The 22,337-nt window shown below is 41.7% G+C and overlaps 3 protein-coding genes across 3 annotated transcripts; 2 read left to right on the top strand and 1 right to left on the bottom strand.

Moving 5' to 3' along the window:
• Nucleotides 1-1,255: 1,255 nt before the first annotated feature.
• Nucleotides 1,256-4,223, top strand: LOC145903424 (hydroxylysine kinase-like). The gene is made up of 6 exons (XM_082991507.1): nucleotides 1,256-1,430; nucleotides 1,753-1,815; nucleotides 1,897-2,004; nucleotides 2,228-2,376; nucleotides 3,060-3,255; nucleotides 3,623-4,223. The coding sequence occupies exons 1-6, from the start codon at nucleotides 1,292-1,294 to the stop codon at nucleotides 4,087-4,089; spliced, it is 1,122 nt and encodes a 373-aa protein (XP_082847633.1). The 5' UTR covers nucleotides 1,256-1,291; the 3' UTR covers nucleotides 4,090-4,223.
• Nucleotides 4,224-5,413: 1,190 nt separating this feature from the next.
• On the top strand, nucleotides 5,414-9,720 carry LOC145901747 (uncharacterized). Its single transcript, XM_082989518.1, has 3 exons — nucleotides 5,414-5,504; nucleotides 5,615-6,806; nucleotides 6,939-9,720. The coding sequence occupies exons 1-3, from the start codon at nucleotides 5,414-5,416 to the stop codon at nucleotides 9,718-9,720; spliced, it is 4,065 nt and encodes a 1,354-aa protein (XP_082845644.1).
• A 5,354-nt stretch (nucleotides 9,721-15,074) lies between these two features.
• Nucleotides 15,075-18,295, bottom strand: LOC145903417 (uncharacterized). The gene is made up of 2 exons (XM_082991499.1): nucleotides 16,270-18,295; nucleotides 15,075-15,209 (listed from the first exon to the last, which is right to left on the bottom strand). Exons 1-2 carry the CDS (start codon nucleotides 18,293-18,295, stop codon nucleotides 15,166-15,168), a joined length of 2,070 nt encoding a protein of 689 aa, XP_082847625.1. The 3' UTR covers nucleotides 15,075-15,165.
• Nucleotides 18,296-22,337: the final 4,042 nt, after the last annotated feature.

Consider the following 22,337-nt stretch of genomic DNA (forward strand, 5'->3'; position numbering starts at 1 on the left):
TTGGTTTTCCGATAATTAGGGACAAATAAGCCTTTGGTTTGCGACGTCACAGTGACATATTTTTGTATGATGTAAAACCTTGTCCTGACCTTTGAGGCAACGTAATTTGTGGATACTCTTACGTTTGAAACTATTCAATATCTGCAATATAAGGCGCCTTCTCCTATAAATGATGCATTTTTTGACGCTTTGTGATTCGTCAAATTCGCTACAGCGAAAAAGGTTTACAATTTTTGGTCGCCGCAACTTTTCATGCAGTTTTCTACATTTTTTAGTTGACGCAGAACCGAAAAACTTTGGATATATGTTTGTTGTAGATGTACCTTTAGTTTTACGCTGAGTTACCATGACCGTGTCATATAGAAACATGCGTGGTGCTACAATTGTTTAGTTTGAAAAGTTGTTTAGTTTGAAAAGACGATTGCAGTTGACTTGTAAAAAATGACTTCAGCAGCTGAATTTAGAGTTGTTGGGTTTGCATTTGGTAAAATATCAGGTGTAGTAGAGTGGCAGAGAGAATGTGAACGGTTAACAGAGTAGGTATTTATAACGAGGTGCGATAAAAAAGTTTTTTTGTCGATCTGGATGCCAGAAGGTTGCAAGAAAGCCCGTTTGTGTTCCAGTTGAGTGGTGAATAAGTCGAAAAACATGCGTGATGCTGCAGTAGTTTAGTTAGAACACCTATACATCCCTTGAAAAGAGGATTGCAGCAGAATTTAGTTGTTGGGAGTTGCCATACACAAGACATCCGTTCACTGGTATTTACACAGGTACTGAGCAAATGCAACAAAATATTCTGCTGCTGCAACGTTTGCACAGGTACTGAGCTCTTTGCAACGGACGGTTTATTTATCTTCTGTCTCCAGTTTAACACGTGCAGACTTGCAACATCAACAAAACCGAAATGCTTCGGGCGAAGTATATACTACGTCACAACCGCCCGATCGACCGGCAGTTGAGGCCCCCCAACCGCGCCTTTTGTTTCACTACGTCATTTCGTTTTTTGGTCGTCACTTCCGATTATATTGCATCTGAAAAGTGAGACATGAAAACGTAGTGAAACATGACGGTTTAGGGCGTTTTTATAAAAAACTGAGTGTTACTCAACCAAGCCTTTATGGGCTAATGTACTTTTATTAGACAACATATGTGAAATATTATGTATAGACATAGGCAATATGTTAGTGACATTTATAGAAAGGACCTTGTTTAACACAGTAGTTAAAAAGTAAAGGCTTAGATTTGTACACAACAAACCGTGCGTTTGAAGGACAAACTTTTAGCAAAAAACATGGATTACTCAAACTTGCCCTCTCACATTTTGCGGGATCTCGCACTTGAGTTTGGAATAACAATGGAAAGTTCCAAAGCGTTACCTGGCTATGGTGACGTCACTTACCGCATTGTTGGGTCACAAATGGACCGAGACGGTGAGCAAAGTTTAGGATTTCTAGTTTAAGCTGCGGTGCGCCATCATTTCCCCTCGTTGCGTTTTGTACATATTTGTGACTTTGTGGGCTTTGTTATGTTAATTTCGTGTTCCTGTATGTTTAAGATGAATGAACTTATCGCCATAACACATTTTAATATAGAGGTAAGGTGATTTATTGTGGCCGATCACCCACTCGCATACAACAATAAATAACGATATAGGCAACTATTGTCTCACCAAGCTTCACCGATAAGACCAAAATAGGTTAAAAAAACAGTGACCAGCTGTATGCAGCTTTTATGTAAACAGTTGTGTTGTAGATGCGCCCCCCAAGAAGCGGAAATTCGTCATGAAAATACAGAAGGAAAATACTATGTGTAGTAGTAAGTACAAAAACCACAACCTCCCAATATTTGAACAAATCCGCATTCCTTTCGGGTATAATGTTGATAAATTGTTGACAGACGATGAAATGGTGAAGGTTATTGATTATTTACACGACAACGGGTTCAATGTCCCTGATCTCATCACCACTGCAACTGGAGATGCAATGATCACGTGTTCAAATATAGGTATGAAGTGTAAGAGGTAATCTAAGTGCATGCCTCGCAAAGCGGTGTTCACCAAGAGTCGCTGTGCTATAGCACGAATTAATTTGATGGACAATTGTGCAAACCTTTGAATTACTGTCAGCTGCACTAGAAAATCGATTTCTCCTAAATATTCATCATCGGTTTGTTTAAATTACAAACAAGTATTCGGGAATTCGTTTTTAACCTCACCCAATACGCACAGGTCCAGGATTGCAGTGCAATCGACCTGTGAAAATGTACGAGTTTATCGAAGGCGAAACCGTGATCCACGCTCGTCTCACTGACCGTGAACTTCTCACCGTGGGGAGGAATATTGGATTTCTGTGCGGACTTTTCGCTGAATCTTTACAGGTGAGGTGACTATACAACAAATAAGATATCTTCTTTTTAACGTGTGTCGCTTCATAATTTCATTCTTTCATTTTCTCCGGTCAACGTTATCATCTTTGCTTTCGGTTCATAGCTGGTCGGTTCTCGTTAATTTTGTGCTGAATAGTACTTGCAAATGATACGAGAAAAATAAATTAGACCCATGTGCAGGCTGTTATGCGTTCCCAAACTATGAGTCGCAACGTCCTGCCGCGTCGCTGTGAGCTTTCGAGGGCAATAATAATGTGAACTTTTGGTTTGCTGAAATAAAATGGGAACAAATAGTTATCTAGGAATGAAAATTGTAAACATAATTTACCTTGTAAATTTAAACTTGGTGCGTCGCATACGATAAAGTTTGGGATAAGAAAAAGCAGCCCATATACATATGTAAAAAAAAACTGTATATTAATGCCCATAGAACTATTGAATTTCGTAGTGTTGTCCAATCACTGTTTGCATCCTGAAATGTGGAAAATAGTAGCTTGCAATGCATTAAAAATGTTTACGAAAGAACGACAATAAGTTACACTTGTTGGTATTCATTTAAACTATCCTGCTATGATAGTAGCAAATATTTCAACTAAAATAAGTTTAAACGTGGATCAAAGACACCGCGTCTGCATTCCTGTCGTTTTAATCCTAGCATATTTGTGTTTACACAGGACATACCGATTGACCGAAGCAAGGCATTCCAGATAGATCCTGACCATTTCGACAGCGTGTGGGTGATTCAACATGCCCAGAAACTTAGGGAGCATCTGTATTGTGTGAAGGATGCGGAGCTGAAGAAAGCAGTTGAAGGATTTCTTGATTTGCACAAAGATCTTGTCGCAAATAAGTTCGGTGGATTGCGAAGAGGTTGTAACACCACCTTTAAATAGAACACAAACTTGCTTGAGTTTAGCCGTAAATACGCAGGCAAAAAGTGCGTCGACAGTGCTTTCTCAAAAATAAACTGGTGTGAAAATGCACTATTAGGCCAATTAGTTATAAATCTTCTTATGATAAAGTCACAACAGAAATCTACCCAAGACAAGACATAGGATGAACAAACACACGTCATTGAGCTGCTTTTATATTTTCGTTTGATTCTATATATGCGAAATAACCTGCAGAAACGCACTGATATTTGGGCATCTATTTAACAAAACAACGCGAACATTTTAGGGCAAAAAAAACGCAGAAATTCGCCCTTGTAGTTACAGACATTTAAACCTGTTTTTAGGTTTCATACAGGGGGATTTCAGCGACTCGAATATAATCCTCAAGAACCGCGAAACGGCCGTCGGTAAAATCATAACTGCACGTGAGGAAGCGAAACAAGCGTTCGGAATTATTGATTTTCAACATTCCCACTTCGGTTGGATCGTCTTCGAGATTTCAATAACGGTCGCCTACATGATGACGTCATGCGAAGGCAGCGGAGTGAAACCGAACGCAGTCGCGCGTGAAATATTGTCCGGTTTCCAGACTGTCGTGCCACTGTCGGATGCGGAAAAGAACGCGCTTTATTGTGGCGTTTGTATCAGACTGGCGGTTTCCGCAGTGGAGAAATGGTTCAGGCGGGATTCGAACCCGCATCACCTGGAAGAGGATCAGTCTTTGCACGCCAACAAATGTTCGCGAATGGTGAAAAAGATGTGGATTGATGGACAATCGAACACAACCACGGAATGGTTTCAGGGCGAATAGAGAGTTCTGCGCACTGGAAGTCCTTGAAACAGTGGCAAACAAAACAATCGCACAGCCCCTCGTTTTTGGGTGTGTTGTGATTTGCTCAAGTTTTTCTATGCGTGATGTTGGCTTCATTTTATTTAACCAAGCACTTGACTTTCATGATTGGTCCATATTTTTGCATATATATATATATATAATATGATGTTTACGGATTTTCTCATAATTCTGAGTATAAAGAGGCTGGCCCATATTGTTATTACCATTGTCATGTTTAAGAGAAAACGTTTGGGCCAGCCTCTTTATACTCAGAATTATATGATGTATTTTAATAGTTATCAGTATATGTGGCTGAAAATGAAGCAGATACATAGTAATCACAACAACGCTGTGTTGGGGAATCAAAAATGAATGCAAATCAGGTCAAGAAAGGCAACCGTTGCAGACATTACTAAACCCAACTCAAAAATACATTGACAGTTTTTTTGACCAATTCCTTTTCTGACTAATTCATGCTTGCGGAGGTTTAACATATATTTCATTGCTCCACGTGGCGTTTACGTCACAGGAACTCGCGAACCCCACACGTATTCACTAAAACAACAGCGATCATATTTACTAAAACAACAGCTATCGCCGGGTTACCGTGGTCTGCCGTTCTGGTTTAGATCCACATACACCAAAAACAAGAATTCATTGTTGAAACCGTAACACATTGCGTAAAAGCCCGCCTTGAAACCTGGTTCCATACGAAAAGCGTTGTTAACGATAGGAAAAAACTCCCCAGAAAGTTTGATTGACGTTTCTTCGGCCAGTCTATATTAAAGGCTTCGAAACTTGACGCACAAACAACAACGGAACTCCTTCAAAGTATTAAGCGGAAAGTTGTGTGCAGAATCTACATTCAGGTCTCAGTGGGTTGAATTGATGAGGAAACGTCACTTAACATCGAAGTTTCAGTAAGTTAATTCAAAATTTCTTGGGGCGGAAGTTTGCCATAGAAGCAACGTAAGCATGTAGGAAACCGGCATTTTCCGTTTAGGAACCGACCAACAATATGAGGAAAGAGACAACCTGAAAGTGTAAGTTGAGAAGCTTTTTTTTTAAAATCTCTTTTTTGCGATATTATACTTGGTGTCCAGCGTCGTGTGCAAGTTATTTTTGAGCAAGAGGTATGAGAGAGTGTGAACGTAAGATAAACCTCAGCTAAAATGACAAGGGTTACATATTTACGATTGCTAAAAAACAAAATTATTTAAGTTTTATAAAATAGCTGCTCACTGAATTCATTCGTGATGGCTCATGTTAATTTGCAGTCCAATCATAAACATTGTAGATTATAATGAAGATATTTTTGATATTTGTGTTGATCGGATGGGTGGAAGGTGAATGTCCGGGTGAGGACACAAGTCTGGCTCCTCTTCCCATCACAAGTAAGTATCTGTGGTAATGAACAACAATTAAATCCATTCGTTGGTATTGCTTCGTGGTAATATGCATTCATTACAAGTTGTCTGAACTCAAATCTAATATCTTGTAACAGGAGAAGAAAATCTACCGGTTTGTGAAGCTCCGTATCTTGATCCCAACTGCACTTGTCCCTCGTCCACGTTCGAATGCGCTTGCCACAAGTTCGATAAATGTGGATCGAATCGAAAAGGATGTGTTGCGATGTGGTATGTAAATGACGGAATAAACGACTGTGGAGATTGGAGTGATGAGTTAAGTGATGTTTGTCATAAAGACAAATTCCTGTGCGATTGTTTCAACACAACGTGTCCAGGAAGTCGGGGATGCTTCGAAAACTATTTCAAATGTAAAGAAGAATTGCTTTGTCCTGATGATAGCGATGAGGTTAAATGCAGGTGTTCTCCAGATGAGTTTCAGTGCCAATGTTTTAAAACGAAGAAATGCAAAACCGCATATGGAAATTGCATCAGAAAATCATGGGTGTGTGACGGAATAAACAATTGCGGAGACTGGAGTGATGAGGTTAACTGCACATCATGTACAGCAGATAAGTTTCAGTGTCCATGTTTTCAAGCAAAAAACTGTGCGTACGGAGATGGGTGCATCCCGAAATCTTGGCAATGCGATGGATTTAACAACTGTGGTGATTGGGGTGATGAGGTTAACTGCACATGTCCTAGGAATACAATGGAATGTTCATGTTACAAAACCAGAAACTGTACATATGAGTATGGTTGCGTCAGCAAATTTTTACAATGTGATGGAGTTAACAATTGTGGAGATGGAAGTGATGAGGTTAACTGCACATGTCCAGCGGATAAGTTCGAATGCGCATGTTACAAATCTAAAAACTGCATAAGCGGATACGATGGTTGCATCAACAAATCTTATCTGTGCAATGGATGGAATAATTGCGGAGATTGGAGTGATGAGGTTAACTGCACATGTCCAGAAAATACGTTTCAATGTTCATGCTACAAAACTAAAAACTGCCCTAAGGGGTACGGTTGCGTAATTCCAGCTTTTCACTGCGATGGAAGAGACAACTGCGGAGATTGGAGTGATGAGATCAACTGCACATGTCCAGCGGATAAATTTGAGTGTTCATGTTACAAAACTAAAAACTGCTCAACTGGGCATGGCTGCATTAGTAAATCTCAGCAATGCGATGGATTTAATGATTGCAGAAATTGGAGTGATGAGGTTAACTGCACATGTCCAGCGGATACGTTTGAGTGTCCATGTTACAAAACTAAAAACTGCACAGCAGATAGTGGTTGCATCAGCACATCTGCGCGATGCGATGGATGGGATAACTGCGGTGATGGGAGTGATGAGGTTAACTGTCCTTGTTCAGCAACAGATATGGAATGTTCATGTCAAAAAACTCAAAACTGTACTTTCCATCATGGTTGCTTCCAGCAATCTGAGCAATGCGATGGGTTCAATCACTGTGGAGATTGGAGTGATGAGGTTAACTGCACATGTCCAGCGGATAAGTTTGAATGTACTTGTGTTGGATTGAAACAATGCATTGGAAAGGATTTAAATTGCATTGATCGATCTTTGTTATGTGATGGAAAACCTGACTGTATTGATGGAAGTGATGAGACACATTATACTTGCAATTGTTCTGGTACTTACGCCAGATGTCCATGTAATCCAAATAACACACAGTGCTCACCAGACGGTAGATGTATACCTTTTCGCTGGATAAATGATACATACGTAGATTGTGTTGATGGAACTGACGAAGTTTGTTCAGTTTCAAACATCACATGCCCATCTTGTCACGTGGTTACTGTAACTTGTCCAAGTGAAAGGGAAGCCAGAAATCTCATACACACGACTGATCCATATACGTGCAATGAAGTTGTTAGCAAAACGTGCGCTACCGATGTTAATAATTGTGAAGTTGATAAAGTGGTTTGCACAACTTCAACATGCAGCAAATCCTGCGAAAACTTATTTTTCTGTGAAAATCAACAACTTATTGCAAGAGAATATTTTTGTGATGGGCAAGCTATTGATGGCTGCAAGGACAAAAGTGACGAAGTTCAACATGGGTTTGGGTTTAAATGTTCTGGATCAACAAGAAAAGGTGTTTGTGTTTTACCTCAAACCAACGTCTACGATTCAGTGGCTCAATGTTCTGACAGTTCTGATATTTGTTTCCTCAATGGACAGTTTAGATGTTTCCAGTGTTTGGACAGAAAGCTGATAATTTCAAGCAAGCAAGTTTGTGACGGTGTAGTGGATTGCTTTGATTTGTCAGATGAATGTTTGTGTGAAAATCAAACATTGTGTCGCGATATACGAGGAGATTGCCCCCAGAACCAAATGCATTGTAAGGACAGTTCTACATGTGTGGACCAAGATAAGGTGTTGTGTAACACAAGTGTACAATGTGTCAACCAAACTAACACAAAATACTGTTCAACTGGGACAGCATCAGTGCAAAGTGAGTGTGTAGCAGATGACAACATCTTCACACAGGAAAAGCAGGGCAACAAATCGTTGTGCGTGAGAGCTATGAAATTGTGGTTTAGAGGAGTTGGTTGGAACGAGGCACATCAATATTATCCCATGTGGTGTGATGGATCCATCCATGACTTTATCAAAGTTGCTGGAGAACGTTTTTGCCCAAACAGGTTTAATTGTTTTGGTAATGGAGAAATTAACATAGATAAACAAAGAGTCTGTAATGGAATAATTGATTGCGACGACGAATCAGACGAATTTATGGAACTTTGCAACAATACCCGCTACTACTGCAGAAGTAAAGGAAAGATTTCCATCGATAGGAATCATGTTTGTGACGGAATAATCGACTGCGATGACGTTTCTGATGAAAGCAAATGTCGTTGTAAAAATACCAGGTTTTATTGCACCAATGAACAACCTTTGTCTGTTGAAATGAAAGTTGTACAGAACGGAATTAATGACTGCTCAGACGGAAGTGACGAATGTGTTACTTTGGCTGGAAACGCATTTGCAGACGTCAACGAAATGATCGCAAACCCAGTTTATCGAGGTATCTTCTGGGTGACAGGCATCTTAGCACTGGGAGGGAATTCGTTTGTATTTGTTACAACCACACGTGACTTGATTAAAGTTAATAAAGATCAGAATTTGTTTATCAGTACAAGCGTTTTTATTCTCAACCTCTGCGTGTCTGACCTTCTCATGGGAGTTTATCTACTGGCAATCATAATACAAGGGACTAGATATTCTGGATCTTATTGTTTGTTTGATAAAGAATGGAGATCAAGTAGCTTGTGTTCAGGACTTGGAGCAATTGCAGTTGTATCATCAGAAGCATCAGCTTTCACTATGACTGCTATGACCACATTTCGCCTGACATCGGCCTTTAAACCTTTTCTCATGCGAAATGTCAGTGTTACTAAAACTGTGATTACTGAATTGTTTTGTTGGATGTTGGCTGTTTTGTTGGCAACCGTTCCTTTGCTCAACGCAGCTTCTGAGTACTTCGCAGCTGATGTTTGGTTCCCAAATAACTTTTATGAAACCGATTTCGTGTCAAGAGAAAACATGTCGTTACTTGCACAAAGAATTTCCACATCAGAGCCAGAGTCTTGGTACGATGTTAAACGTACAATTGAAAACGCCTTTACACGTAACTCTATCAAGGGAGAGTTTGGATATTATGGTGAAACGAGCGTCTGTATGCCACGTTTGTTTGCAACTACCAATGAGTTTGCTTGGGAATATTCAACATTCCTCATCACAATCAACTTCCTCATGTTCATCTACATGGTGGTTGCTTATTTTCTTATTTACAAGCGAAGCAACCGCATGAAAGGATCCAGAAGCACTGATGTCAGCTCCAAGATGCAGAAGAGAATCACCAGGTTGATTTTGACCGACTTTTGTTGCTGGATTCCAATTTGTGTGATGGGATTTTTAAGTGTTGGAGCAGTGAAGATGCCAGGAGACGCTTATGTGTTGAGTTCTTGTCTGTTGCTTCCAATCAACAGCGCCCTCAACCCCTTGCTCTACTCAAAAGCATTGGAAAAGCGATTGTCAAAGATAAAGGAATGTCTCGTTTCCAAAATATCATCATTACGTACATCAAGGAGTCGTTCGTGTGATTTCAGTGTTAGATACAACCCCCATGCTGAGCAGGAAGGTGGCAGAGTGATTGAAATTGTGAAGTGATAATTGTAACAAGGTCCACTAGATGTTGTAAATGCTTGGTTTTATTAATTTGTGATGCCATTTCAAAACATGTATACGCAAAATACCCGGAATACAAAATGTTTTTTGGTTTTGTGTGGTCGTTTTAAGTGCTTTATTAGCTTATGTTCGGATGCTCATCCTCATTTCTCTTGCCATGTTCCATAAATATAAATTCCTATTATAAGTAATCTTTACCGCATTCTGCAATCCACTTACAACGACTGGATTTTTACCACATTTTCATCATGTGTATATACGAAACAGATTTTCATTATAATTCAAAAAAAAAAAAAGTTTTTATTTTGGCATTACAACGGCGTTGCTTATTCATTGATTTGCATTCTTTTATGTATATAATATTTGTTTGGTTTGCGACAATCTCCCATATTCACTCAACAAAGAACTACTTTCCTCTGCAAAAGCCATCATTACTTTAATATCAAATTTCACAGCCTTCTGTACCGCTTGCGAATAAATCACCGAATACATTGGTTCCATATTGGTTAATATTGCACGATTGTTTCGATTCTATTCCATGAAGTGAAACAAGATATCTGATGTGAAACAAGCTTTGTCACTTGAAGAAAACCAGAGCCTTGCTAATAAAGACATATCTTGAGGAAGCCCAGTTAAATAGCAGGCGAAACGTGTGTGAATAAAAGTGTACGTTTAATTGTGCAAGAAGAAATGATCAATTAAAAGACAATATGACAAAAAAGACAAAAAGACAATGCCTGGCAGCAACATAAGAACGACATTTCTTTTTAGGCCTGATTCCAATTATTAGCTGAAACCTCAAAGGAAGTGAAAAACTATTCAAAAGTCTAATAATTAGGACTTGCAAGATTGTATTATTGATTGGAAGGTACCTGCCGCATTGAGCCCTTGCGACAAAAAAAATCCGGTGAATGCGCCTTTCTTAGAGGTCACATTTGGTGATAGCTGCAACCAAACTCAAAATTACCACCAAATTACGATAAAAATCCCTAAAGTAACATGTTAACCGAAATTTACCAAAAAAGAGCCACTAACCGCAGAGACGCCTTCAACCAAGGGAACTTGCCGAAACACTATGGCGAGCGTTCATATCTCACACCGAAGGCGATCGACAGCGGAACTGCCAGGGAGCGACATGACCATGAACCCCGGATGATCAACGACACAGTTTCCTACAAACATTCTCTCAAATGTTGAAACCATCACACAAACTTCAATGTACATTTCGGTGTTGCAAAGCGCACTGAAAAGTCAACCGAACTTTTCTAAGAAACCTCTCAACCTTAAAGACATTCACACCAACCAACAACAACAACAACAACAATCTGTTCCAGAGTAAAAAACAACGCGCGCACAGTTGCCTTTCCACGCCGCTGTAACCTTGATTGATGCTAGAAGCACTGACGCCACTTAACTTGCCTTTTGAGTCACACGGTGTTTGTTGCGTCTCTGTAATGTCATTTATGAGTCTCGAATTTGTCTTAACAATATTATTTATGATGGATGGAAATCCTATTTGATTAGCGCATTTGACATACAGATCGCACGTGAGTTCTAATTGTTGTGTTTTCCTAATCTGACTTAAGTAACTCTCGATGCAAACTCTACACCAATATTTATTTACCACGAACAATTTTGGATACGAAATTAACATGCGCAATTATACCAACGCCAAACTGAGTGAATTTACGAACTGAGGAGAGCACAGTACCGCTGCACTGCCCCGCTCCACCTCAGCTGAACGCACACGGAAAGTTTCATTATTTAAAACCGGAGAGAAACAAAGCGAACGAAGGATTTTGAAAAGAAGGACTAACGGTCAGCGAACAGTTAACAAAAGACGCACTCTCACACAAAACAATGAAGGACTTCTCTAAGGCGACACATTTAAGCTGGCCAATGAAATCACATAAAAACACAGCTGTTGCGTAGAAACTAGTAACGAGATCAAATCACGTGAGAAAACAACCGTTGCTATACATTTTGAAATGAGATGCTGGACAAGACGCTACCTATAAAATGCCTTTACACAAAAAACCCATGGAAAGAGATTCCGGACGTTGATGACGAAACTGGCTGTTATGTGACCATAGTTCATATATCCAAGAATGCAAACGTTGCTATGTAACGTAAAATTACGTTACATTATTTCCCCCTTTTGAAATGGTGCCTTTTTTAGTCGTGGCACACCACTTGTGTAGTTGGATCGGTCTTTGTTGGATCGAAAATGTCTCTTTGCAACTGCCCAACATGATGAGAATTCTTGCAGCCGCCGAACCATTCGCAATGGCGAATCAGCAGTGTTTTGTCCAACAAACACGTCGCGTTATCGAAATATGCTGTCGACAACATCCTGTATGGGCGGGAATTTTCCTCGGGGACGAAATGTCCTCATCGAAATGCATGTCGGGCTGTCTTTGGAATATCGTGGATCATAGCCGATGCCTTTTGTTTTTCATGTCGAATCGACAGTGGTCACAAGCCAGGGTAATGTCGGAAACTCTCAAGTCTTCCAAAGCAAGAATGCCCTGGGTGAATGATGACACTAACACGCACAACCAATTTGCAATCCAAGCCAATTTTGCATCTTATTCGAACTGCACAGCTTGTCCAGGCGCAACGTAAAGTCATCCTTGAGCTTACGCATCTCAAAATGTATTGTAGCCTCTAAAAACAAACAAGAAAAATACCAAATGAATCACAATACTAATGCTGAACATGCATAATAAAGTTTATAATTAAGTTTCAACGATTGCATGAACAAAAGAAACATTAAGAAATGAAATTTTGAACAATAGTGAAATATGCAAACAAAATTTTAACAGCAATGAATGAAAAATGTCAATCATTAGTGTTCAAAACGCAAAAGTGTTGAAAGAATAGTTTAAATCAATGGTCTTCAATTAATGCAACACAATACAGAAAAACAGAATCAATAATTTGTTCATAACATGAACAATGTTTATTTTGACCATTGAAGGTGCAACTCTTATTTTGTCTCGTTCCCAGTTATGCCATTTGCAAAACAAGCGGTCCGTTGAACCAGGAGGTGTTGAACATTCATAGAAAAATGCCGCAGTCAACCAGGTCACATGATAATCTGAAAAAAATCTGAAACAATTGCGTTCAGTCATGTGCCATTACCACAAATGACAGCGCAAGGGAAGCTTTTTAAGTTTGAATTTACATTATTAACTGTTTCACAGGGAACAAACCACGAAATCAGACCCCCCAAAAAAATTTTGCAAGAGAAAAAAAAAATATGACATTTATCACTGACATATTTATATACATGCGACTAAAGTTTTTATTTTTTTAATATTTTTTTTTTTAATTTTTTTATTCGACTTTTTGTGCCCGGTTTCCTTGGCTGAGGATGTATACGATCCTATGGACCCAAGGTCTTGCTTCGTTGTTACAGATAGGTGATCAGACTACCCGCAAAAAAAACGATTAGGCCCTCCAAGGGAACATTCGCGGCAATGTTTTACAAACTATGTATTTACATGTGCACAAAAATTTACAAGTGTTACGGAATTATTTCGGCAGCTTTGCAATTCGGCGGTCAGATGTTTTTGGGTGGCGATGTTATCCCCCAATTAAAAGTGAAGTGAGAGAAGCGATATACGTGCGTAAAACAATATAATAAATAAGTGGTTACAACGAAAGAAAACAGTGAAATTACAAGGTGCCAGCAAGAGAGGTGAAAACAATGAAATAGATACAATGACTAACCAAAGTGAAAGGTGACGTGAAGGAAAGAAAATTCGTAACACTCCCCCCAACCCAAGAATTGTCCTACTCCTGTTGGACATTGGTCTACACGTGTGTCTCCGACGAGAATCGAACTGGCCGGCGCCGGGTCCGTGTAGACCTTCTGCATCCGCCCGAATTATCCGGTGAACTCGATACCTCTCCATTGTCCACTCGGGTTGTATTTGGCCTAAATACATACACCAACGTAGGTTGTTGATCTTCAGCCTGCGGAGGTTCCGCCGTTTGCTCAGCGGGCATTGGGAATGTATCTGTGGTCGGTTTCAGCCGATTGAAATGGACAGTCTGTTGTTTACCAGTCCCATCTTCAATGACATAGTTCACAGGCCCGCGTACTTCGACCACTCGGTACGGACCTTTGTAGGGATACTGCAATTTCTTGCACCGACCTACGGGAACGACCGGGTTCGTTAACAGCACATAGTCTCCCATCGAGTATGGCTTTCCCCGTTGTCGCAAGTTGTAGCGGTCTTCCATACGCTTGCGCTGTGTCATAAGACTTTCCCTGACAATTTCTTCGGCCAGCTCTAGGCCGTCGCGTAACTGGTCGATCTCCACTCCGTAAGATCGTCTTGAATCTTCTCGGAGGGATCCCAATAAATCTGCCGGAAGGCGCAACGGTCGGCCGGTCAGAAGGGTGTGCGGAGCTTCTCCCGTTGCTTCATGAGCGCTTGCGTTATAAGCCGCGACTACTCCTGGCAACGCCTCGTCCCATCGTCGTTCGTCTTTCTGCATGTAATTTCTTATCATTGTTATTATGGTCTTATTATTACGTTCGACACCGCCATTTCCGGGCGCGTGATATGACGTAGTTCGGCTTTTCTTACAGCCCATCAGGCGCAGCAGCTAGGAAAACAGGTGACTTTCAAAATTTGTCCCTCTATCGGAATGGACCGTTTCCGGGACGCCGTGCACCGTAAACCAATTGCGGTAAAGCAAGCTAGCGGTCTCATTTGCGGTTTGGTGTCGCATCGGCCACGCTCTAACGTATTTCGTGAAAAGGTCGCAGGCTACCAGTATAAATTGGTAACCCGAACGGGTAAGTATAAATTGGTAACCCGAACAAATAAATTGGTAACCCCAATAACACTTCAATCCTTTGCATGGGTTTATCCTCATGCGAAGGTATAAGCGGCGCTTGAAAATGTTGTGTTGGCTTTTTGTTGTATTGGCACGTTATACAGTTGCGACAAAACGTCTCGACAGATTCGCGCCATTTATGCCAATAAAACCGCTCGGAAACTTTGGCTAACGTTTTGGCAATGCCCAAATGTCCCCCTCCATGTACATCATCATGTAAGGTGGACGTCGCTTCCCCGACAAGGCTTGTCGGCAAAACGATTTTTAAATCATCCTCCCAAGAGGAGTTTCCGCGGCAGCAAAGAATGTCCGCCTTCAGTAACAAGCCACTATAGCGGGACCAGTAGTGGCGAATCGCGGCGGATTCTCGCTTGATCGCTTTAAATTTCGGGCGTATACCTCTCTTGACCCATTCTCTTACGGCAGCTAGCTCCGGGTCGTTACTCTGCCGCTCCAGCAGCTCGTTCTGTTCATATCCGATGGTTGCTTTCAAGTCCACGGCGTTAACCTGTTCAATCCCTCGGCCTTCATCCACTATCTTGTATGGACATTCTGGATCATCCTCCAGGGAGTCTAGACGGGAAAGTGCGTCCGCGTTACGGTGTTTGCTTCCCTCCCTGTGATGTATATCAAAATCATAAGCGGAGAGATGTTCGACCCAGCGCGCGCATTGCCCGTATAATTCTTTTGACTTCCACAGCCACCTCAACGAGGAATGGTCAGTCCGTAACATAAATTTTTGACCAAGGAGATAGCAACGGTAAAGCTTGGTCGCAAATATTACGGCGAGCAGCTCTTTTCGCGTGGTCGAGTAGTTGCGCTCTGACCTATTTAGGGTACGGCTGCCATAAGCCACAACACACTCCTTACCGTCAACTTCCTGGGAAAGGACGCATCCCACGGCCGTATAGGATGCGTCCGTGTCAAGTATGAATGACTTATTGAAGTTAGGGTAACAAAGGATCGGAGCGGTCGTAAGGTACCGTTTCAATTGAGCGAAGGCCTCCTGGCATTGGTCGTCCCACTGGAACCGCTTTCCTTTTTCTGTCTGCCTGTGGAGGGGACCTGCGATCTTCGCATAGTCACGAATAAATTTGCGATAGTAAGATGTTAGGCCTAAAAACTGCCGGATCTCTTTCACATTACGCGGTGTTGGCCATTCGGAAACCGACTGTACTTTGTTGGGGTCGCATCGTATTCCGTCCTTCGACAACACGTGACCTAAAAAAGCCACCTCCTCTTTGAAAAGCGAACACTTAGACGGCTTTAACATCAGCCCCGCGGTTTGAATTCTCTCTAGGACGTCAGCTAGTCGATTTAAGTGTTGCTCGAAATTATTGGAGTAAACAATAATGTCATCCAGATACGCTAAGGCACCCCGCCACTCGATCCCGCTTAATACCATGCGCATTAAGCGTTGAAAGGTCGCTGCCGAATTGCATAGACCCATAGGCATTACTTTAAATTCAAACAGGCCGACGTGACTGGTAAACGCAGTTTTCTCTTGCGAAGAGGCATCCATAGCGACCTGCCAATAGCCAGATTTCAGGTCTAGCGTAGAAAAATACGCCGCGTTCGACATTTGGTCAAGGCTGTCGTCTATCCGGGGGATCGGGTAACTGTTCTTTTTAGTTAGCTCGTTTAGCTTGCGATAATCGACACAAAAACGAGTCTCACCGGATTTCTTCCGAACCAACACGATCGGACTGCTCCACGGCGATTTAGACGGCCGAATCAGTCCTTGTTTGTCCATTTCTGCCAAAATCTCTTCCACTTTCGCCTTGTTGTGGTGGGGCATGCGGCGGGGTGGCTGTCGCACTGGAGCGTTATTTCCTGTGTCGATCACGTGACGCACCACATCCGTGCGTCCAAGGTCAACGTCAGATGTTGAGAAGGCGTCCTGGTTGGCGCGAAGAAGGGCAAACAGCTCTCCTCTTTGTTCTTCAGTTAGGTGGTTTCCGATCTGAGCTTGCTCTATAATGGACTTAAACGGGTCACGGTTATCCGCTGTTTCGTGTGGTGACACCGAACAAATTTCTGCGCAGCCGCCAAAACAATCCGGGTGTTTACATTTCACCGACGATCCATCGACTACCACACATGCGCCAGACATTGGACATTCGACATTGCCAAAGGCATAAACAGGCGATGCCTGGGCGATCCTTGACCCGCTTGGTATTTCTACCGCTTCGTCCCCCAAATTCGCGACATAGACCCTAAAAGTGTTACTCTGCGCCATCGTTATACTCGTAGCCGTCAACAACCCATATTTTTCCACAAACCCGTCTATCTTCTCAGTTAGAAAAGGGGTTTCCCTGGTGTGCGGCTTTTGGCAAAAGTTTGCTGTTACACATACCTCGGTAAACGCGGGGACGGTGACATCGTCGACGACGTACACCTCGGAAGGTTGTGGCAACGGCACCGGAGAATGCGAGAGTGGCACGCTTGCATCCCCCGCTGTTAGCACGTTGGCTTCGTAGCAGATCTGGCATTTGTTTGACTGGAGGAAATCTAATCCTAGAATAAGGTCGTGCGTAAGATTGTGAGTCATCAATCCTCCCACTCGGAGGGGAAGCTCGACGCAGCCTTTTACCGCCAATTGCTGTCCGCCGGCCCCGACTAAGTTCTTCTTTGAGCACCTGTTTACCTGGTCGTGCTGCTCGGCGCTTAAGTAATGCCACTTTCGGGTATTAATCAAGCAGACACTGGAGCCGGTGTCCAACAACGCACAAATGTTCGTCTGGCCGACCAGTAAGTTGACAAACCGCAACGGCGCTGCGGGTGTAGTGGGTTTCTGCACCGACTTTGGCGCCAAACATTTGGGTGCATCTCGAGCTATACGTTTTTGGTCGAAGCGACATTTTATCTCCGATGCGCGACGAATCGATCTGGAAAACGAAGGTGTACGTGGTATATTTTGACGTCTCGTGTTGACGTCCCTTGTGCGCATACCCGTGTGCGGGCAGTCGCGCCGCATATGGCCAAGTCCACCGCAACCATAGCAAGTCCGTTCTCGCACGTTGTTGAATTGTGGTCGTTCGCGCTTTATGGCATCGACTTGAGCTTGTAACTTCGATAAGGTGTCCTCGAATTGTGCGTTCTTTTCCTTGGAACGTTTCTCCATGTCTTCTAACGTTTTTAGTACTAATCCCATCTCTGATGCTTTTGTGTTTACCGCAGCGACTTGAACAAAGCTCGGTGTTTGTGTATTGACAACGACTTGAGCTGCGGCTCTGAATCGCTCATATTTGATGGTATTCAGGATAGTGTCCGCGAGGTGCCGGTCTTGCAAGCCTTGCAGTAAGGTAATGTACAGAACCTCATTTTTAAGAGCCGCGTCAGCGGAGTTGCTGTAGGCACCATCGCCCAGTGTCTGTAGGGCGTAAACAAATTCACGTGCTGATTCGCCAGGTAATTGCACGCGCCTTATTAGCTCGGCGCGTTGACGCTCTGCGTGTTGACCAGTAGCCCTTTGGCGCAATGCGCGTTCTTTGAGGTCCTTGTAGGAAACCTCGAACAAGTTTGTGTCTTTTTCTTGTATTGTCCATTTCAAGTCGTTGTCAATGCTTGCCAGGAACAGGTGTCGTTTCATTTCTTCTGAGGCCTCGACGCTCGTACAATATGACTCAAATACATTAAAATACTGTCCTAGGTCAGCTCCCGGCCGTAAAGGCGGAGGTTGCATTAAAACATTAAAAGCCATTGTTAAGAAAAACCAACTTTTAAAATATCATAAAACCAAAATACACGTAGGGAGTCTTCCCAGTAAAACCAGCCGGGTGTGGTGACAGGGTCCTGGCGTGCTCGCCAAGTTGTTACGGAATTATTTCGGCAGCTTTGCAATTCGGCGGTCAGATTTTTTTGGGTGGCGATGTTATCCCCCAATTAACCCTTCTACCTAATTCGGTACTTTTCACAAAGCTGCCTCCCTAATTCTGATACTGCCCAGAACCCTGCAATAACGGCTCACCACAAAGCCAAAGTAACCCAGGCTGATTTAACTTATTGGACGTCGTGTTAAACTAAAACGATTAAAAACAATACAAAACGCCAGTAATCAAGTTCCCAATAACTCACAACACTGTAACAGAGATGCTAACCACGCGACGCCCAGAAGAAGACTCCCCCGTTTTAGGGAAATCGTTCGTTACATGCAATCGCCAACCAATCAGGATGCGCCTTGCCGACACGCGGCACATCCGGGGCATAAAAAAATAAACGGAGCGTGAAATAATAGGAAAGGGGAGACGAATGTAATAAACTAGTGTGGTGAAAGTGAAGTGAGAGAAGCGATATACGTGCGTAAAACAATATAATAAATAAGTGGTTACAACGAAAGAAAACAGTGAAATTACAAGGTGCCAGCAAGAGAGGTGAAAACAATGAAATAGATACAATGACTAACCAAAGTGAAAGGTGACGTGAAGGAAAGAAAATTCGTAACACAAGTCTGGCCAGGAAAGACATTATATGCCTTGACGCGCGAATTACTTCTGCCAGACTTCCTGTCTGCAGGTATTCATAAGTTAACGGCCGCATGACTCTCCTCGAATTTTTTGTTGCCAATTATTGTCACGTATGAGGAGGTCAATTTCAATAAACCGCCATCCTCCGAGACTGGCCTCGCCCTTTTTTCCAAAGCGGCGTAATTATTCATTAATTTATCATCTAACGGGAAATGTCAACCGAAAGCATGATCATGCCATATAAGGAATCAAACATCCATGACGCATCACTGTATACCTGTCGCCCCTACTGTCGGACCATTTTCAATCTACGACGACGACGGCACTCACAATGGAACTATATCTACTTGTTTCTACTTTATGTACAAAGTTTCTTTGACACTAAGTATAACCACAATATCACCACCAAACCTTACGTCAACAACTGAAATGACAACAATCCAACACAATTTCAACAAAATTATCCACAGTCACAACAATCATTCTGCCACAATCATCACAATATCACCACAAAATTTTATAAAAAATTCCACAACAATATTTTTAATGCTCATCCAAACATAACATTGCTGACAAAGTTATGACATATGCAAAAGTGCTGATTTCGATTCGCATTAAACTCATGTCAACTATCAATACTTAAAAATTATACATGAAAGTGGTTAATTAGTAATCTCTTGCTTCAAATAGCCATAACAACCCTAAACTAGCACGAGGATTTCTCCTAAAAAGGGATAAAAGCAACAAAATTCACAAACCGACTGCGACCTCGTCAGCGCCAATGAAAACAACGTGTCAGGCCCTTTTACTGACGTCATGCCTCCGTGAGGACTTCTAAGCAGACAATGCTTTGACCAATTTCCACAATCAACCCTAAATTGCCATCAGTCACATCCGTTTAAAAAATTAACTAACGTTTCGTACATGATTTAATTAAATCTAAACAACACTTTCAAATTCATCTGTCACCTTTTTTTACGTGCAGACGGTGCTCTGAACATTATAAACTCAATAAAAATAATATCGACATGACCACTACAGTCAGGCGTGTGCTTATTTGCAATAAACGTTTCACATGTCACAAAACATGCTAAGAGCAGTTTGGAATTTATCTTAAATAAGTCACACAACAAATTCATCAGAAAAACAAACTGTCCAAACCTGAAATTGAACAAACTGAAAAATCTGACTGACAAAAACACAACAACACTTCTGCAAAAACGCAAAAGATCGCTCGTGGGCACCAATTCGAATTTTGATGCCTTAAAGCCACACACTCGGGGCGCCAATTCGTATGTTGCGTCTCTGTAATGTCATTTATGAGTCTCGAATTTGTCTTAACAATATTATTTATGATGGATGGAAATCCTATTTGATTAGCGCATTTGACATACAGATCGCACGTGAGTTCTAATTGTTGTGTTTTCCTAATCTGACTTAAGTAACTCTCGATGCAAACTCTACACCAATATTTATTTACCACGAACAATTTTGGATACGAAATTAACATGCGCAATTATACCAACGCCAAACTGAGTGAATTTACGATTCACTCTGCACTGCCCCGCTCCGCCTCAGCTGAACGCACACGGAAAGTTTCATTATTTAAAACCGGAGAGAAACAAAGCGAACGAAGGATTTTGAAAAAGACAAAAGACGCACTCTCACACAAAACAATGAAGGACTTCTCTAAGGCGACACATTTAAGCTGGCCAATGAAATCACATAAAAACACAGCTGTTGCGTAGAAACTAGTAACGAGATCAAATCACGTGAGAAAACAACCGTTGCTATACATTTTGAAATGAGATGCTGGACAAGACGCTACCTATAAAATGCCTTTACACAAAAAACCCATGGAAAGAGATTCCGGACGTTGATGACGAAACTGGCTGTTATGTGACCATAGTTCATATATCCAAGAATGCAAACGTTGCTATGTAACGTAAAATTACGTTACAGTGTTTCACAAGTTTTCTTCGTCTTACATGGAGTATCAAATTTGTTTTGAGCTCTGTTTTAATCGTTTTTTTTATGTTTGTTATGTTTTGGTACTGTGGACTATAACCTCCCAGTCAAGATTAAACCTGTTTTCTTTGTGTCGACTAAAGATTTAAACCATTTGTGACTTTGCTGCCAGGTATAATTTAATTTTCTGTTCTTTTGGCACAATTGAATGAGAACTTGCAGTTGGAAACAATGTGCAACAATGTGATGAGACTATTTAGGTCGAAACAGTGGCCATCGGTCTGCAGCTTATACACAATTCATATTATTGGCTCCACATTGCTTATAATGTGCAACCTGTCTGCAGCTCTCATGACTTTTTCATATGACGCATCGTTGTTCGATTCAGGGCATTGTCATGGAAAGGGTGGCTCACATGTTTCATGAATCAGTTCCTAAAATGTTCGCAACACCCAGGTTCACGTGTTGGACAACCCTGGTTTATCTGATGCAATGCAACCAACTTAACACAACCACACATTTAAAACCTGATGCATTTGTCTTTTCTCGAAGATATTGCAAGCGAGGCAAATTCAACAAACCTCCTTTAAATGGATTGAGCGCCAGCATCAAGGAAACGTTTGACGCAAACCCCGTGCTGAGCAGGATGGAGGAAAAGTGATTGTTATTGCGGGATGACGTGCGGAATTTCCCCAAAAGATCCATTGTTAATCAAAATCCGCAGAATTCCCCGTATTGTTTACCCGCAAATTGCGGTGCACGTTCATGACATGAAGCTTTCTTATGCCCACATATACGTACAAGCGGTGAGCAAAGGTTGCGCAGTTTTGATCACTGAGGAGTTTTAGTCAGTTTAATAAAAGGTTGAAATTAAAAATACAGGTATTTAATCATTTCAATCAAACATTCAACGATGACCTTGCAGTTTTTTGTATTTGTCACATGAGTAATCTTAAAATGTTCGCAATATTTTGTGGGTTATGTCATCGGCTGGAGTAAAACTTTTTCATGGGATTTTAACTAAACTATAGTGGGGATTCCCCCCAACCCCAGAATATAAACCTGTAAACAACGCTGTAGTGACCGAGTTGTCTCAAGGCGAAATTTCGTTCATCAATAGCGTGATTTATCTGGGGCATGCGTGGGTATCTATTCGTCCAGCGACAGAATCCCCATTGTTACGTCACAGTAATTTATTTAGTAACCGCCCCCTAGAGAAATGTCGTGGGTCCACCCATGAGGTGATGAAGCAAACCTCAAATAACTTCGTTCATAACAAAATTGTGCAAATGTTCGTTGAAGGTGGGCGGA

The sequence above is a fragment of the Ascidia mentula genome, chromosome 5 (assembly GCF_947561715.1).
Source record: "Ascidia mentula chromosome 5, kaAscMent1.1, whole genome shotgun sequence".
In the NCBI taxonomy this organism is placed as follows: domain Eukaryota; kingdom Metazoa; phylum Chordata; class Ascidiacea; order Phlebobranchia; family Ascidiidae; genus Ascidia; species Ascidia mentula.

Bases quoted from the DNA above. Each gene is read 5' to 3' on its own strand.
- LOC145903424 (XM_082991507.1), top strand. From the start codon at position 1,292: ATGGATTACTCAAACTTGCCCTCTCACATTTTGCGGGATCTCGCACTT. The intron at 1,816-1,896 runs GTAAGTACAAAA...AATTGTTGACAG, and splicing joins GGAAAATACTATGTGTAGTA to ACGATGAAATGGTGAAGGTT. The intron at 3,256-3,622 runs GTTGTAACACCA...ACCTGTTTTTAG, and splicing joins GTTCGGTGGATTGCGAAGAG to GTTTCATACAGGGGGATTTC.
- LOC145901747 (XM_082989518.1), top strand. From the start codon at position 5,414: ATGAAGATATTTTTGATATTTGTGTTGATCGGATGGGTGGAAGGTGAA. The intron at 5,505-5,614 runs GTAAGTATCTGT...ATCTTGTAACAG, and splicing joins GGCTCCTCTTCCCATCACAA to GAGAAGAAAATCTACCGGTT. The intron at 6,807-6,938 runs AGCAGATAGTGG...AACTCAAAACTG, and splicing joins TACAAAACTAAAAACTGCAC to TACTTTCCATCATGGTTGCT.
- LOC145903417 (XM_082991499.1), bottom strand. From the start codon at position 18,295: ATGGCTTTTAATGTTTTAATGCAACCTCCGCCTTTACGGCCGGGAGCT. The intron at 15,210-16,269 runs GTGAGACTCGTT...TATACATCACAG, and splicing joins GTTGGTTCGGAAGAAATCCG to GGAGGGAAGCAAACACCGTA.